Source organism: Trichoplax adhaerens, genomic scaffold (genome assembly GCF_000150275.1).
Source record: "Trichoplax adhaerens TRIADscaffold_16 genomic scaffold, whole genome shotgun sequence".
Taxonomy (NCBI): Eukaryota; Metazoa; Placozoa; class Uniplacotomia; order Trichoplacea; family Trichoplacidae; genus Trichoplax; species Trichoplax adhaerens.
Window position 1 is genome coordinate 1,511,553 of NW_002060958.1, and position 17,346 is coordinate 1,528,898.

General features: G+C 37.1%; 3 protein-coding genes across 3 annotated transcripts; 1 reads left to right on the forward strand and 2 right to left on the reverse strand.

The window, feature by feature from the left end:
* Nucleotides 1-626: 626 nt before the first annotated feature.
* On the reverse strand, nucleotides 627-1,190 carry TRIADDRAFT_60647 (uncharacterized protein; the record flags this gene model as incomplete). Its single annotated transcript, XM_002116613.1, has 1 exon — nucleotides 627-1,190. The coding sequence occupies one exon, from the start codon at nucleotides 1,188-1,190 to the stop codon at nucleotides 627-629; it is 564 nt and encodes a 187-aa protein (XP_002116649.1).
* A 6,497-nt stretch (nucleotides 1,191-7,687) lies between these two features.
* TRIADDRAFT_31068 (uncharacterized protein) lies at nucleotides 7,688-9,300 on the forward strand (the record flags this gene model as incomplete). Its single annotated transcript, XM_002116546.1, has 4 exons — nucleotides 7,688-7,794; nucleotides 8,213-8,440; nucleotides 8,790-8,885; nucleotides 9,018-9,300. Coding segments are annotated over 4 exons (714 nt in total), but the record flags the coding sequence as incomplete, so codon positions are not given.
* A 2,521-nt stretch (nucleotides 9,301-11,821) lies between these two features.
* TRIADDRAFT_60649 (uncharacterized protein) lies at nucleotides 11,822-12,675 on the reverse strand (the record flags this gene model as incomplete). Its single annotated transcript, XM_002116614.1, has 3 exons — nucleotides 11,822-11,937; nucleotides 12,141-12,247; nucleotides 12,500-12,675. The coding sequence occupies 3 exons, from the start codon at nucleotides 12,673-12,675 to the stop codon at nucleotides 11,822-11,824; spliced, it is 399 nt and encodes a 132-aa protein (XP_002116650.1).
* Between the last annotated feature and the right edge of the window lie 4,671 nt (nucleotides 12,676-17,346).

The window sequence follows — 17,346 nt, forward strand, 5'->3', positions numbered from 1 at the left end:
ATAGCAAAAACAAAGGAGACGTCCAACATCTTTAACTAGTATAATCAATTACACTCTGAATATATGTTAATGTTATCGTGTCGCAATAAATTACTTTATTATCATATTAGAAAATAGACTAAAACAAGAAAAATTACAACAATCAGAGAAAGAAGTAAAATATGATAAGAGGGTTTATGTTTTTGAAATCATAAAGTCATTCGGTTATAATTTAATGTAATATCTGATTAAATCAACGGTCATAATTATGAATATTATCCGCTAAGCGTGACATAAGACATCAATTTGAAAATAATAACGAAACACTTTTTGTGTGGTAACACTCTGGATAATTAGTAAACATTTTACATAAAAATGAATATTGTGCATTTAATAATACATAATAGTTGTGAACTGCTACCAAAAGTATTTCAAAGCTAGGATATTTACATCAATATCATCATGCTCTTTATTGCTAAAAATCTGATGGTTTAAATATAAGTTTAGCAATTGGTGAATGATTGATTGCTTGCGTCAATCAAGATTTCATACATTTTTATTAAACATTTCATCGGTGACAAGTTGGTTTTAAATAAAAATTATGCATTTGTAGATAGGATCATCAGTATAGTATCATTTTGGGTGCATTAATCTAGTGTAGATAGATTTATTCTCTCTTTAGGACTTAAAGCATCTATCAGAAATTCTGTATCACCACGACGCTTTTTCCTATTCGATTCTTCATCCATTGCATCCATAGAATGGAAGATTTCATCTTCGCAGCGATAATCCTCTTGTATTTGTATGAGCAGCTGATTTAACTGAATTTTGGTTTTTGCATTTCCAACTAGGTCATCGACGATGGCGCTAACATACTTGGCTAAGCAATTGAAGCATTTAACTAGACTTTTGCATTCTTCATCGACTGCATTTTCAAAACGTTCACGATTATTACAACTCTGACATAATGCAGTCTGATTTCGACCAGTCCATCGACAGTGCTTACACACGTAATGACAGCATAATTTGGATTTTACTGGAAAGACCACCAATCTTCTACACCATGTGCATATCATGAGTTGCTGAAAGCGTCTGCAAGACTCTAACAATTCGCTACAGCTGGTTTCCGACGGTGGTTGTGTTAATAACCGGCAAAGTTCAACGTAGACACTAACAGCTACGCTCTTTCTACTTTTTGCCATAGGAATCATTTTTGGTACATGACTAATTGTGACGGTTGGGAGTCAATGCTGGGCTAGTACGATAATAATGCTGCCTTGAGATGTTGTTGGCAATCCAGTTAATGATCTGTAATAGAATGAATTCAATTCAAATAGGGTTGAGGTTATCAGAAGGTTATTAAAACAGTCCATTATAGCCTAGCTAATTACTCATTCTAACTTTAGCTTTGATATTTTAATAAAAATATTATGCTATTTGTAAAGTAGGTTAGTCATGACTGTCTATTTTATTGAAAGCAGTTATCAGTACAAGAATTACTGTAGGGCTACTTTAACCCTTTAAGAAGTGGTACTGAATATCATCAAGTACAACAATATACGAGTACTATTGTTGATTAGATTCAACTCGGACTTCATCGCGTAGGTACTTAGCCATTCCTGCGAATTTTGATATCTTTAAAAAAGGCCAATGAGCTCTTAGCATCATGGCTTCCATCGACTAAGCACTGTACTGTATATGAACAAGTGTGTTGCGTGTAGAATCCATTCGATTTTTAGTAGCTAGTATACAGTAAGTTGTAGTTCTATCAAGCAGAATGATTGCGAATTTCCAAGGGGGCAACATCTCATGGTAGTGAATGACAAATTGTTGATTACCAATAAACAGATGTAGATAATGGGTTTTGTAGCCTCTTCTCATCTGCGATTTCTTTAGTAAAGATAGCCGACTATTCTACGTTACATGGTGCTCACTTCCTACAGTATTACTTTTATCATCCATTACACTACAGGGAATTAGCAGAAGTCGCTGTACTGATCTATTTCTTATCCATCACTTTAAATGTTGTTATTCATTTAGACGATACTACAGTATGCTAGACTATAGCTATAGTATTTATTAAATCATACTACGATACAGGCTCTTCGAGAAGATAAGAGAATCACTCGATCAGTTCCTTTGCTCTACTTATTGGGGACCTTATAGCGATAGGCAAGATTGTGGTGATTTCAGTCAATGCATAAAATTAGAAAGTTACTCCATTGATGACACAGTTTACGTAGCGGATTCAACTTGCAAGTCAAGAAGGTAGAACAAAGTTGATCGCCTTACAGCCACTCCGAGCTCCAAGTCTACTCCAATGGTAGCACTCATCGTATCCAAAGTAGGAAGAAAATAGACTCAAGTTCAAGTATACTGTTGGATGAGTCGAAAGATTTTATTCAACCGATCCAGGTAGAATTATCTCACGCAGTAGCTTACCATCATGGCAATATCAGTAGCAATTGATTGACTGTGAATCAATATCTCTATTCGATCCTAGTTGAATCTAGTGGACTATCATGTCAGCAAGTTTGACTATTTGAAGTGATACTGCAGTACTTAAGAGTAATGCCATTTCCGATTGATCCTAATTCAATCTGCAATGGCGTTGGCTACCATGACAGTCAGCCATATGATTTGAACTAATAGTGTGCAAACTATCTTGGATCGATTTTCGTTTCATTTGCGTAGGTAGTGGCTATCACGACAGTCCATTCCATGATTTGAACGAATAGTGAGTAAAATATGCAATCGATCCTAATTGAATCTGTATTGGCGTTGACTATGATGACAGTCAGCTACAAGGCTTGAGCTAACAGTGAGTAAACTATCTCCAATCGATCTTTGTTCAATCTTAGCTATGATGATTTAAACTGAGGGTGAGTCAATTATCTTCGATTGATCTCTGTTCAATCTTAGCTACTACGACAGTCAGTTTGATGATTTGAACGAAGAGTGTGTAAAATATGCGATCGATCTTCGTTGAATCTGCATTGGCGTTGACTATGATGACAATTAGCTACAAGGCTTGAGCTAAAACAGTGAGCAAACTATCTCTAATCGATCTTTGTTCAATCTTAGTTATGATGACAATCAGTTTGATGATTTAAACTGAGGGTGAGTCAATTATCTTAGCTACTACGACAGTCAGTTTGATGATTTAAACGAAGAGTGTGTAAAATATGCGATCGATCCTCGTTGAATCTGCATTGGCGTTGACTATCATAACCGTCAGCTATATGACTTGAACGAACAGTGAGTAAACTATCTCTAATCGATCTTTGTTCAATGTTAGCTATCACAACTGTCCGTTCTCTAATTTAAACGAACAGTGAGTAAAATAACAAATTCATCCTAGTTGAGTCTGCATTGGTGCTGACTATTATAACAGCGAATTCGATGATGTTCACCAGTAGTAAGTAAACTATCTCCAATCGATCTTGGTTCAAAACTACGTTGGCGGTGGCTATGACAACAGTTAGTTTGAATCATTTGAACTAAGAGTGAGTAAAATATCCGGATCGAGTTCAATCGTTGAATCTGCATAGGTGTTGACTATCATCCATGGTGAGTCGACTATTTGCGATCAATTGTAGCCCAATGTGCGTTGATGATAACAATCAGTGAGATGATGTAAACTAATGGTGAGTAAAGGTATCTGCAATCGATCTTGTTTGAAACTGTATCTCATTCAATATCACCACAGCAATTTAGCGTGCTCGACGTAGTCTAGCATGGGGCATAGTCCTACTTTCGACTGCAATGGCGTGTATGTCAATCGTGTCGTCTCCAAGATAGCTAGAAAAGTAGTGGGCCTACTATGTTCATAGCTACTGTAGTCAATTGATGAAGGATAGAAGACATCGTTGATGGGGTACTTGTTGGCTGTTCAAGTCTCGATCTGAGCCACATCCTGTACCTAAAAATGGGCCCATCTCATTGAACGATTGAGTGGCTGACTGTCGTTCGTTTGCATCGCTTTCCAAATTGGTAGAGAGAGTCTATTCTACTTACATGGGTAGCAATGGTCGTTGAAATCGATCAATGGAGACAAGTCTTTGGGCTCTTTTTTTGCCTACCAATGGAGCAAGATGGCTGTCAAGAAGGTTTGAGGGAAAATGGTCGCCATGGACAAATGGTTGCAATGGTGATTGGCTTGAGGCGTGAGCGGCTTGACGTGTTGATGTTGTCAACCCAAAGGTCACACTCACTTTCTGGAGTCTGGTGTCAACTCAAGAGTGAGTGTCACAACTGCACTATCGGGATGAGTCAGCAGCGATCCAACGAACGACACAATACGATGACGTGTCGTCTGGTTGGCAGTCTGCTTCTACTCCAGTCAGTGACAATCGAGGACTATTTTGTATTGCATACAGTATAGGTCGTTGGCTACAGAAAGAGCATCATGCCAGCTGTCTGCCCACTCTGTCCTACAGATCGCATTGCCTGTCCCATCTTCCAGCAGAGTCCAGTAGTCCAGTACTGGACACAGTACTATAGTACTTGGTCATGATAGCATTTTACAAAGTCGCAGAAACTTGAAAATCGAAAATAAATTGATAGATCATGTCTGTACCTCTGAAAACAAGAATCATTTTGGAATTACTGTACTGTAGACTGCATACTGTACTGTCCTGCACTTGCATAATGAGAACGCGAAGTACTGTACACTGTACAGTAAGTACTGTAGTGGTCACGAGTTCGCTGAGTACTGTGCTACTGTATACAGTACTGTACAGTACTGTATCCTGAGTGTACAGTATAGTGTACTGTAAAGTAAGTACTGTAGTCAGGACAATGAGGAGGTACTGTTGTGCGCATGGCTCATTTCCAAGACCAGGCCAAGACATTGATTTCAAAATTCCCTAAGCAGCCATGGACTATTTCTATTTTTTTACAGCTAGTGGAATTAGACTGCATACTGTCCTGTACTTGCATAATGAGAGCGCGAAGTACTGTACAGTACACTGTACAGTAAGTACTGTATTGTGCTATACTGTACTGTACTGTACAGTACTGTATCCTGAGTGTACAGTATAGTGTACTGTAAAGTAGGTACTGTAGTCAGGAGGGTACTGTACTGTACTGGAAGTACAGTAGTCCGGACTCTGAGGAAGTACTGTTGTGCGCATGGCTCGTTTCCAGACCAGGCCAAGACATTGATTTTAAAATAACCTAAGCAGCCGTGGACTATTTCTCTTCTTTTACAGCTAGTGTAGTAGGCTACTTTTAGCATATTGCACTATGGTAGTGTAAAGTACTCATCTTTGCACTCCACCGGGATCAACTTGGAAGAACGACCAGATCTCTATGCTACCGCTAAAGAGGAAGAAAAACAACCCATTGTTATACTGTAGACGCGTAGAATAGACATGTAGTCACCCTTTTGCATCCAAGAGTGCAATTTGTCAAACAATTTTTACAATGCATGTCGAAAATACACCATTCTAGGATAGACCTTCATATACGCTCCATCATTTTATATTCTATAGTACAATGATTAGTGTTTTTAGCTATGTCGTTAATTTCAAATGTTAAAACTACTAAGTGTAAATATGGCTGGCCAAGTGGCCATTTCCAATGCGATAGCTGGCATCACCTGAACTACAGTACCAATGGTACAGTATACGGTCAACTTTACTGTACTTTGTATTGTAGAACGAGGAATTCCACCGGTCCAATTTTCAAAATCAATTTTCAAACCGTCCTCGATACAAACAAAGTTTATCATCGCCATTCATCTTCTCTTCCATCGGATGCAGAATATTCTTCCTGGACGAAAGGTAACCGAAATCATTCAACTTATAGTATTAGAAGGACCACTGTAGACTAAAGTTCTCTCTTACTCGATAGCGAAATAAAATTCAATGATCAACTTGATTGCGATGAGTTGAACAGGACTGCTAATGAACTCTTCAACTTAAACGTTATGTAAACTATGATGTAAACACAAGCAGCCAACTTGATAGTCTTTCCAAATATTCACATCGCTTATGTTGAAGATGATTATTGTGATTGCTATCGTGTATTGTTGTGAATGGATGGATGCAGTAGCCCTACTGTGATAGCAATGCGTCAATAGAGCAATCATTTTTCATATCCGGTCCGATCATAGGATCCATCTTATCCTGTATCTGTTTGTTGACATCATGTAGAAAATGATTCTTAGTAGTAATTCATGTCTGAACGGAAAATCTTCTACGATGCCGCTGGACTCTACCAATTCATATATGGCAGCATTCATTTATTGATAGGATTATTCATTAAAGTTGTCTTTGTAATTAAATTTCTAGTATCAATAAGGGACAATCTGCACCCCCATTCAGCCAAGGAGACAACTAGCATACATAATTCGATTTGTTGACGTGATCCATTTTAGAGAAAAATGATTGCTTGTTAGCCTTAAGTAATGATGCTATATTTTATATTAGAATACTACTACGACGTAGTTGGGTTGAACGAATTTATAAAAAACATCATTCGTTACTTGATCAGATTTTATAGTGTCAGTTAAAACCTGGTTCTATTGACGTTACACGTTATATTATATTACTTACACTAGGAAATCATTCATTGCTAGTCTTCATTTAAAGTCTGCTATGACATAGCTTCACCTAAACAGTTCATGAAGAACAGTATTCCTTTCTTGATAAGGCTATATAGTTTCTATCAGGGCCAGTCATCACGACAAGCAGGAACTATATGGTCCTGGTTGTTTGTTGATATTATACGTTAAATAGGAAATTATTTGCTGTTAACCATTCGGCTTTAATTCATAAATGACAGCATTCGTTCTCTGATACGGTTACATTGTGTCATTTCTATCAGTAGTCCCTATTCCTATCATTATTAATCTTAATTTTAAAGTCATCATGGCCCCGGTCTGCACCTTGTTTCATCGATCGGGACAAAGTATAATCATACAGTATCTTGTTTATCTCTATAGTGCTATCGATTTGATAATTACATAATCGACAGTGTTGATTTACTTTCATACTGCCATTACAGTTATCTTCAAAGCCTTCTAACTCTTCAATACAAACTACCACTATGCTAACCTTAGTATAGTACAATGCTTTTCTATTTACTGTGACTATCACAATACCAACTTGTCATACTATCATCTTTTACAGTTTATCTGTCTGTGATACAATATCAACAACGATATACTAGATGGAGATCCAATCTGAACCGAGTGAAAAAGTGAGTTGTGCATGGGATATCGACTTGGAGGACTGGGAAAAACCGACAAAGTCCAAGCGTAAGCCCGATCTTAAGCAGAAATATCTCAAGAAAAACAAACAGAAAGTGGAAATAGTTCCATGTACTATGAATCAAGAGCTAATGATTAATAGAAAAATGCTAGATGTGCGCAGATGGTAAGAGATGATACACTATATGAATACCAGCAAATAGCGTATAGTATTCAGCAGAGAGTGATGCCAAAGTTTTAATTTGATTACCATTCATATACACCATGTCATAACAAAGTTACAATATTCGTTAACATGTACTGGCTAGGTTTTGCATAAGTCGACCTCAGTATTGGAAATCTTGTGGTATGTCATCGGTAGTTTCATGTTGGAATTATTTATTCAGTACTTTGGGAGCAGGAAGGTTTGTAAAAAATTCTACTACATACGCATTAGTGGGTTGCTATGAAACCGAAATGATTCCCAAAATCTAAATCGATACCTATGTTATTAGCTTAAATCCTATACGGCAAGAGGATGCGCTTTCTATTCTGGGATTTGAAAAGCCTTTTAATGAAATTCATTTTGGCCCTTTTACTGGCAATGCAACGCTAATGAGGTAATGATGGACGCTAATGACCGCGCATTAATGTCTGTTACAGACTAGTCATTGCCATTATTATCCATGTTGTATTTTATTTACTGTTTACTGTTAGTCTTGAACTCACCCTTAGTGGACAGTACTAGCTTATCCACCCTTATAGCTCAATATTATATTATTTGTGACAACATTTAATTTTATGGCATCAAAATGTTAGATGATAGTAATGAAATGATTACTACTGCCAGTCCTGTACAGCAGGCTACGCTAGTACAACGATCGGCTACAAATAGAGTGCAATATTCTATGTTAACAAAGTACCTACATGATCCTCTTATAAAAACTTCCCAGATTGATTGCATGTCAATACCATAGGACATTTACATAAAATAGTAAAAGTAAGAAAATAAAATGATATTTTTGCATATAATTTTAGATGGTTTAGAAAGCTTTGCATATTCTTTGGAGTGAAAGGAAGATGCTCTTATTTTTATAAGCCTCATGGGGCAGGCAAAACTTCAGGCGTCACCGCAGACTGCGCTCTTGAATTACTCCAAACAGGGCTCCGAAGTAGTAATTGTGCCTTCATCTACCATTGCAATAATCATTATATGTGTCCAATTGGATATGAAGTCGTACCACAATCTGCCGAACATGCTTACAGGTATGTAAACCAGGGAAACCTTTAATGTTCTCTAGTAATCTAAATACTAGGTATAATTAATAATTGCAATCTAGAAGTAAGCTCCAATATAAGCTGCAACAACAGAATCTTGCTGTAGCTATATACGGACATCAATATAATTAACATTGAATAATTGTATAAATTTTATAGACCAGTTAAGGGAGATGTGGTATGGACTACTAAAAGACCTACTAAAACAAGGTCTCTTAGCAGTCCATGGATGTGAATACCAATATATGACTTTGCCTTTTTGAAAATGCTATAAATAGAGTAAAATAACTTTTCTTATGAACTATTTGAATTCAATTTATTACCATTTCTCTACAAGCGATGTAACAAGCGGCGTATACAATGAAGATGAACGTAAGAGTTGGATTTTAGTGGGTGATACAAGCAAAAAACAGCCTGGTATCCACTGCATACCGTATGTGTACAATAGTTAAATATTATTTTTGAACATTTTGTATTACGTTTACCGTAAATGAATCAATAAGGTCGTCAGATAAAACTAATACGTGATAGAATAATGCTGCTGTGTTGAATTATTGTACGACAGTTGGGAAGAAATTGTTAAAGATCTGAATACCCAGATGCCATACCTTTACGATGTTCGACGTCGATATAAAGGCATAAAGAAATTAAATACCAGCAAAGAAGGTGGAAATATACATTGTCTCATGATATTTCGTAAATGTTCTACGCGTTGTTCGGACGTAGCGAAACAAGTCTTGCAGCCGATTCAAGACTCCGGGAGTAATATTGATGATAACATATTAAAAGTCAACTTTAATAGCGTGCAAGAAGATACTACGACTGAATTGATAGATCTCGATATTTAAAGTCAAATTTATTGTAATGTGAATCACTTTCGTTGTATAGTAATTGGCAAGTGTTATTTGCATTTTAAGCTTTAAAGTAAATCCTGAGCAAGAAAATACTCTGTTTGCTTTGGGCTTAAAAGGATAACACTGCATACCCTCAAAAATATCTTACTGTAGATCTTCTTGTTTATTGAATAGATTTCTCATAGTTCTATCACTAGCAGATCAACTCTACCATAAATCATTATTCATTTTAATTGAGGTGGTAGTCTGTAGTCATAGACAGAATATATTGTCGCTAATTCACTGTAAAGTATAACACAACCTGTGCGGAGTTTCATTACAGTCTTCCGTTAGTGATAATTATTTTGTTCACTACTATACGTATGTTAATCTATGCGACTCTATTTACATTCTTGTTCATTTTTCGCAATTTTGCAGACATTTTATTCAATCTATTTGTTATAGCTTAGGTTACTTTTATCAAATTTGGCTGAAATTTTATGTACATAAGCTTTAGCTTATACTGTCAACCAAATCTGAGGAGAAAAGTTTATGTTACTGCTAGTCATGACTGTATCGCTGATGACAGTAGAATTTCCTTTCTTAGTAAAATGACAAGGTTTATAACATAATCTTCTCCATGTAATGTGCAGGAGTGAAATCATCATTTACGTTTATAATTAATGTACTATTACATGTTATATATAAATAAAGTATATTGATTTACACTTTTGTCTTTCATGCGCTATTCTAAGTGTTGCATTGGCATGATTTAGCTCAGTAATAGTGGCAATATACACCGTACTCTCCATCGCTTACAATAAATTATCTCTTATTTCCAAAATCTAAATTTACGCTAGGTAATATTATTTGCTTAAATCCAGTATGCCAAGAAGATGCGTTCTAGGTTTTGAAAAGTCTATTGACCCTATTAATTTTCGGTCCCATTACTGGTAATTTGCGGCTAATGAGGTCATGATAAGGTAACATACTCTACTGTCCTTCGTGTATCCATCGTCGCCATGTTATATTTTTTGTCTTCGGTTATAGTGCTAGCATTCCTTACAACTCAATCTAATTCTACTATCGTAGTTACTTTTAAGCTATTAATGTCTTTATTTACAAATGGGTGAAAGAGCTACTAGTATAGATTTGTATAGTATACCTTATTAGTAGCAAGATCACATCTTAAAATAAAATTTTATAAAGGCAGGCAAAGTACATGTCCTATCAATAAAGATTGAATTTAATTTCTTTCTATACTCTCCGTTATCATAATATTTGCAGTACTCTTCAATGTAGTTTTTTCAAGTCTAATTACAAGTACGTAACTATAGCGGGACAGTAGTAACAATTTAGAGACGGTATATAAGGCCCAGATGTTATTTATGAAATGTAATTTTAGCTGGTTTAGAGAATTATGCTTATACTTTGGAGTGAAAGGAACATGCCCCTCCCTTTATAAACCTCATGGGATAGCAAGAATGCAGGAATCACTGCAGACAGCGCTCTTGAATTACTGCCAACGGCATTACAAAGTAATTATTGCACTTTCATCTATCATTGTCATAATCATTATACTGTATGTATTCAATTGGATATGAAATCGTACCGGAATTTGCCGAACGTGCCTACAGGTACGACAGCTAAAAGTAACATTAAATGTCTACTAAAATGCTAGGTATAACTTACAATCTAGAATAGGCTTCAACGCAGGCTAAGGAGAATACAATCTTATAGTTGTAAACAGTATGTTAACATCGTTAAGAATGTATAAGAGTACCAATTTTATAGGCTAGTTCAGTGAGATGCGTAATAGATCAAAACACGATATTGCTTTTATTTTGAAGGTTGCACGAGTAGTATGGATGTCTTTTGATAATTTAAGAAATAGAATTTAGTAGATTTTATTTTCAACTACTCGTATATAATAATATAATGTATCATTAAATCTGCAATGTTATGTCTGCAAGCGATGCTGCAAACGGCATGGATAGTAGAGATGGAAGTGAGACTTGGATTTTAATTGGCTATACCAACGAAGAACAAACAGGCTTTCATTGTATATCGTATGTTTTTATGGTATTTACATCTTACTTTTAATTAATAACAATTAATTTTGAAATTAACCAACGAGATACCGGAATAGACAGGTGCTAGATAGACTAACACTGCTGTATGACATGGTTGCGGTACAGTTGGAAAGGAATTGTTCAAGATTTGAATACCCAGATGCCATACCTGTACGATATTCGACAGCGATATAAAGGTATCATCAAGTTGGATGCTCCCAAAGACGGTAGCAATAACCATTGTCTGATGGTGTTTGGAAATTGTTCAACACGCTGTTCAGACGTAACGAAACGTATCCTGTAGCTCAATCAAGACTCAAAGAATAATATAAACGATAATATATTAACAGGCACGTTAAATGTTGCGGAAGAAGATACTGTAATCAAGTTGATCGATCTTGATAAGTAGCACAGAATTTCTTGACTGCGAACTGCATTGTTGTCCACATGTTAGCACGTATAAATTACTCTTTAGACTTAAATCCTGAGCAGCAAATGCTATTTTTTGCATTTGGCTTAAGACAGCAACGTCTCATGGCTTCGAGTATATCTTTGCATTTATCTTCTTGATAATGATTATCTAATAATAATTATTAAAAAGATAGTTAGTTTATAGCTAATGGATTGAATAGCAGATCTAATGTGCAATGACAGTGACGGATATTTATTTAGTGTAGCATTTGCTGTTTAGGATTTGTTATTGCATCAAGCGCATTATTACGTTTTATACACATCATAATGAATATTTGAGTGATAATCAAGAATATCTACTTCACCATTTACCTCTTAAACAGACTTGAATTGCGCAGGCAATGTCCTTGCAAGGTTCTTTCTTTGGATTCATTTCCTTCGTGTAGATTAACTTCAGTAGGTCAGAATGATTTTGGTACCTAATCCATAATCAATTGAGATCAAATTTAGTTACTACATGAATGCAGGTAAAGATTATTGTTTATGGCATTGTAGCACTGTAATTAGACTACACATCATAGCTACAATTTCGATTACATAAGGAACCAATATCGCTGTCCATGCATCGCCTTTATGTTGTTCGCTTACACACGACTCATGCAAAACTCTTCTTTCCAGTGTCATTATAGCCTATAACCAAGGACCAAGCATCTAGTGGTCCATGATCTAACCCTAACATGGCATTTGCACAGTACTGGAATAAATGTCCATAAATAGGATAGCAGGTTGTAATCTTATTCGTAACTGGTTGTACTCGCACAGCACTGGTATCTTTCGAATCGTGCAAATAATGAACACAATTGTGAGTGGCATACGGAATTGCTGAAACTAAAATTAGCAATGCCATTCTAAATCCTATCGATTAATTGATAGCATTTAGAGGTAGAAAAGGTTCTTATCAATCCACTATGTCAAAGTGATGGTAAATCAAGAAGAAAATTCCATATTTATAGAATAATGTAGAATTCATACTTGAAGGCCATTATCGAGTGATTGCATTTCTATCTCTATCTTCTGAAAACATTGAATTGATGTGTACATTGTACTGCATGCTATTTTTAGTTGGCTTATATATATGTGTAGAATTGTCTTAAGCGTTTCGTCCAGTTGTTGGATTTGTGACAGAAAGTCTAGCTGTTTAACCTAGCTCTTACTCGAATAGCTGTTGCAATACAACGTTGCTCTATAGCATTTACTGTGCTGGTATTCTTGTTCAGTCAGGCAGCATCTCCTATACTGTACTGGAATTACAGAAAGTAGGCAATTGTTCAGCTACCCTCGGGCCCTTTTTAAGGGTTCAAGAGGCAGCTATTAACAACTTGCTCTCTTTCTAACGGTATTAAGCTAACAGTTGATTTAGTAACATGTCCTATCGTAAGCGGTAAGCACGGCAACAATTACAGCATTAATCTCGATGGTAACAGCTTGCTCTCTTTCTAATGGTATTAACACTTAAATTAACAGCAGATTCAGTAATATCTCCTATGGCAAGTGGTAAGCACGACAACGATTGCAGCATTAATCTCGATAGAAGCAACTTGCTCTCTTTCTAATGGCATTAACACTTAAATTAACAGCAGATTCAGTAATATCTCCTATGGCAAGTGGTAAGCGCGACAACGATTGCAGCATTAATCTCGATAGAAGCAACTTGCTCTCTTTCTAATGGCATTAACACTTAAATTAACAGCAGATTCAGTAATATCTTCTATCGTAAGTGGTAAGCACGACAACGATTGCAGCATTAATCTCGATAGAAGCAACTTGCTCTCTTTCTAACGGCATTAAATTAACAGCAGATTCAGTAATATCTTCTATCGTAAGTGGTAAGCACGGCAACGATTGCAGCATTAATCTCGATAGTAGCAACTTGCTCTCTTTCTAACGGCATTAACCCTTCAATTAACAGCAGATTCAGTAATATCTCCTATCGTCAGCGGTAAGCATGGCAACGATTGCAGCAGAAATCTCGATGGTAGCAGAGTGAACACTGTCGTAACATCGCCTGTGCTGTCAACTACTGCTTGTTGCCTAGTAGAGCTGATTCATTGTCACAGTTCTTATGTCTTGTTAACGTGCGTATGATATTGTGCTTGGCTCGAGTTTTCAAATAAAGTAGATTAAAAGAAAGGAAAGCTCAAATCTCAGATTCGTGAGCTCGTTATAAATACTCACCGATTGGTGGTGTTTCTATCAACGACGATGGTGTATTATTTCAGTCTAATAGCAGGCTCATTTCGACTCCATACGCTGCCTACTACCCAGCACTGGTAGAAATCTAAGCAAATGAACTCTTCCTTGTGCTACGTTGAATTCAGTCTTTTTGCAAGCTGTAAAGAATGCCTTGAAGGCCAATGCAAAGTCCTATCAACTCTGTAGTATAGAAGACTTTCATCGGCCTCGTCCTTCCAGAGTCTGTACACTTGTACAGTATAGTAAACAGGGAGAGGATGATGTTTGCAGGAAATGCTCAAACTGCTGTCGCTGCAGTCTTGATCAAGCTTAAGGAAGAACTGTTTCCCCTTGGTCGAGAAAATGTAGGCGTAGATTTGATCCCTCTTCTGATAGACTAAATCAGTAGAATTAATTTACATGATAATACTGTAGCCCTGTTAGTAATGGAGAGTAGATTTTGTCTTGGAAGAATGGTGATGTCACCATCTTGATTGGCAGTCTTGACTAGTCGAATGATGTTATGGCTTTTGCAATGTAGGCCGTAGTGTACGGATTGCCGCTGTAGGCTAGGCAAGCATGGATGTTGCCTCATCGATATTTCTACTGCCTATATAGCTTGATGAATATGAGCAATCACGATAGAAATAAGGCAAAATCAACAATCAAGTTGGTCTTGAAGTGGCCTTTTCGTCTTACTTCCATCATGGCGGAATGAACCATCGAAAGCAAGCGAGCAAAATGGATGTCACTATAACAATATACTGTAGAACCTGGCTGATGAAGGCGTGTAGCTCACCCGACTGTCTTTGTCAACGACTTGATAATAAACCCTATATCGCCATCAACACTACGCGACACATACTAGGCTAGCACTATACACCGTTGATGAGAACGTTCGGCCACTACATCCAGTACTGAGCTCGAATTCATTAAAGGAAACCTTCTCTCTCTCCAGTTTCTACCTCTATTCTCTTCACTTTAGACTTGTTCTCCTTGATTTTGGGTTGAAATCCTTCTCTATTCCATATAAGTCAATTAATTAATTAATAAAGGACATCATCATGGCTCTCCATTAACCTTCATGGATGCCTTTTACAACGATGACGTCACAGCAAGAGGATTGTACTGTAGGACAGCTGGAGCTGAGGAAAAGAGATGTCGCAGGGTTGTCGATTAAGACTGACTGAAACGTGACTTGAGAGTACAGTTTACTGTATGGATCCGAAGTTGGTACAGTTCATTTAGGGTCTGATCAAGTTGTTGTTTGGTATAGGAGACTGGGCAAGAAGTCCAAATGAGTGTACCAACAAAGTACAAACTATCTCAGTTTTAATTGAATGAAAAGCGGCCATTTCTAGACATTAATACAATATCATGGCAAGCTTACAGTATAGAAAGATGGATTTATCAATACTATAGAGAAAAAACTATTCTTGCCCACTGCCCAATCGAATCAAGATGATGGATAATCTATCGGCTGCAGGACTCACACCAACAAAGTGCCATGACATCTGTTTTAAGCACACGGGAGGCTACAGTACAATCTCCAATCCAAGTACTGTAACTCTCCAGTCTACAGTACTGTACAGTACTGAACTGGCCGTCAGTCGCAAAAATAATGTCACTCTCCAGTTTGTACTGTAGCTAAAGCTGTGCTTTGTACTGTACTCTAGGCCACAGCACACACAAGCCTATTTCAACCTGGTTTACAACATGACTTACGCCCCTGCCTGAGGGACCAAGACGAAGATCAACACTCTGCAGTACTAAGTACTCTTCTACAGTACCTGTTACCTAGGATAAGGGTGACATCATTTTAGCACTGTACAGTACAGTACGGTATAGTGCCGACATCAGCAAAAAAATAAATAAATAAATTAAGTCTTCATTTACACCTAAGCTCGGAGATAGCTAGTCATGGCTACCGCAAGTTGTTCATCAGCAAATCAAAAGATCCGAATTTGGCAATTTTTAGACGTTCATTTTGGAAGTTGGCGCTATTTCTCTGCCGATCAGTGCCAATCTTTGCGACAAGGAGTTGATCGTGGCCAACAAACGGTGCAATTGCAAGGCTGCATTGTCAACTTCCTATGCAACGAGATGCAAATCCAACAGGGTAAGAGTTCATTTTAGCATGTTTACGATGCAAAGTTGCCCTTGTCGAGTGCATGGGGTGCCATGGCTAAGCCTTTTGCCATGCAATACCTCTGTGTTCATCCTGTGTCTTGGACGGATTCAGCTTGTAGATAAAATGCCACTTGGATAGGTTGAAATGTCAGCTTTGCAGTCAAGGTTACTGTATACTTACTTTCGTTATTGAATCTTGATAGTGTTCTATTGAAATCCTCGCTTCGCTTTGATACAGGAAAAGAAAAGTCGAAGGATGCATGTCCCACAGTCTTGTTGGAACTATAGGATTGATCGGTTGCGTAGTACAGGATCTTACTTTCGTTATTAAATCCTTCTGATACTATTAAAGTTATTCCTTAGCGTTGATACAGTCAAAGAAAAGTCGAAGGGTGGATGCCTACAGTCTTGTTGGAACCATTTCACTGATCAGTTATGTAGTGTAGACTGTTATTTTCGTTATTCAATCCTTGTTATTAGACCTGAGTGTACTGTGAAAGAAAAGTCGAAGGATGGAACTATTTCATTTGTCTTCTTTTCATGGAGTAGCACATCCAAAACCTAGCTGTTGATATTGTTTTTATCTTAGTTTTAGCCTTTGTGGTAAATTAACCTTGGCAATGGTAAAGGTTAACTCGGTTTGATCGTCAATTCGCACTGTTGCTCAAGATGATAGATACTAACTACTACTACTTGGTAGTTGGTAGATTGTGTCAGATTTAGCGATACGTTGAGGAGTGATTAACTTATGGACTCCCTTCTTCAGATGAGATTTTAGCTCCAAACGCTCAAAAACGTGTCTTCTAGCAATTCAGTTTAGTCAGACAAATCAGTAAAACGATTGCTGTAGTGTTTTATTTCCATGAATCGTTCATCATGTATGATAGTAACGGTAGTGAGAGAGTGTGAAATAACTGTTCGATAGGCAGCTAAACTCATCAGAAAAGGGCCCCCTGGCTTGATATTAGTTCTCTCAACCTTGTTTCCTCCTATTTGGTATACGTATTCTTTACACTTGCTGTTAGTGTTACCTATTCTTATCCAATTATCCATCGTGTGTAACAAGAATAATAATGTGTCCAATTGTGAACGTTTTACAGCAGATCAACCCAATCTGCCAACCATAATTCCGATTCGACAAATCGATATTGCAGCCGATTCCACTATCGCTGAGGGCATCGCATGGGAATGGGAAATAGAACACAATGAATGGATT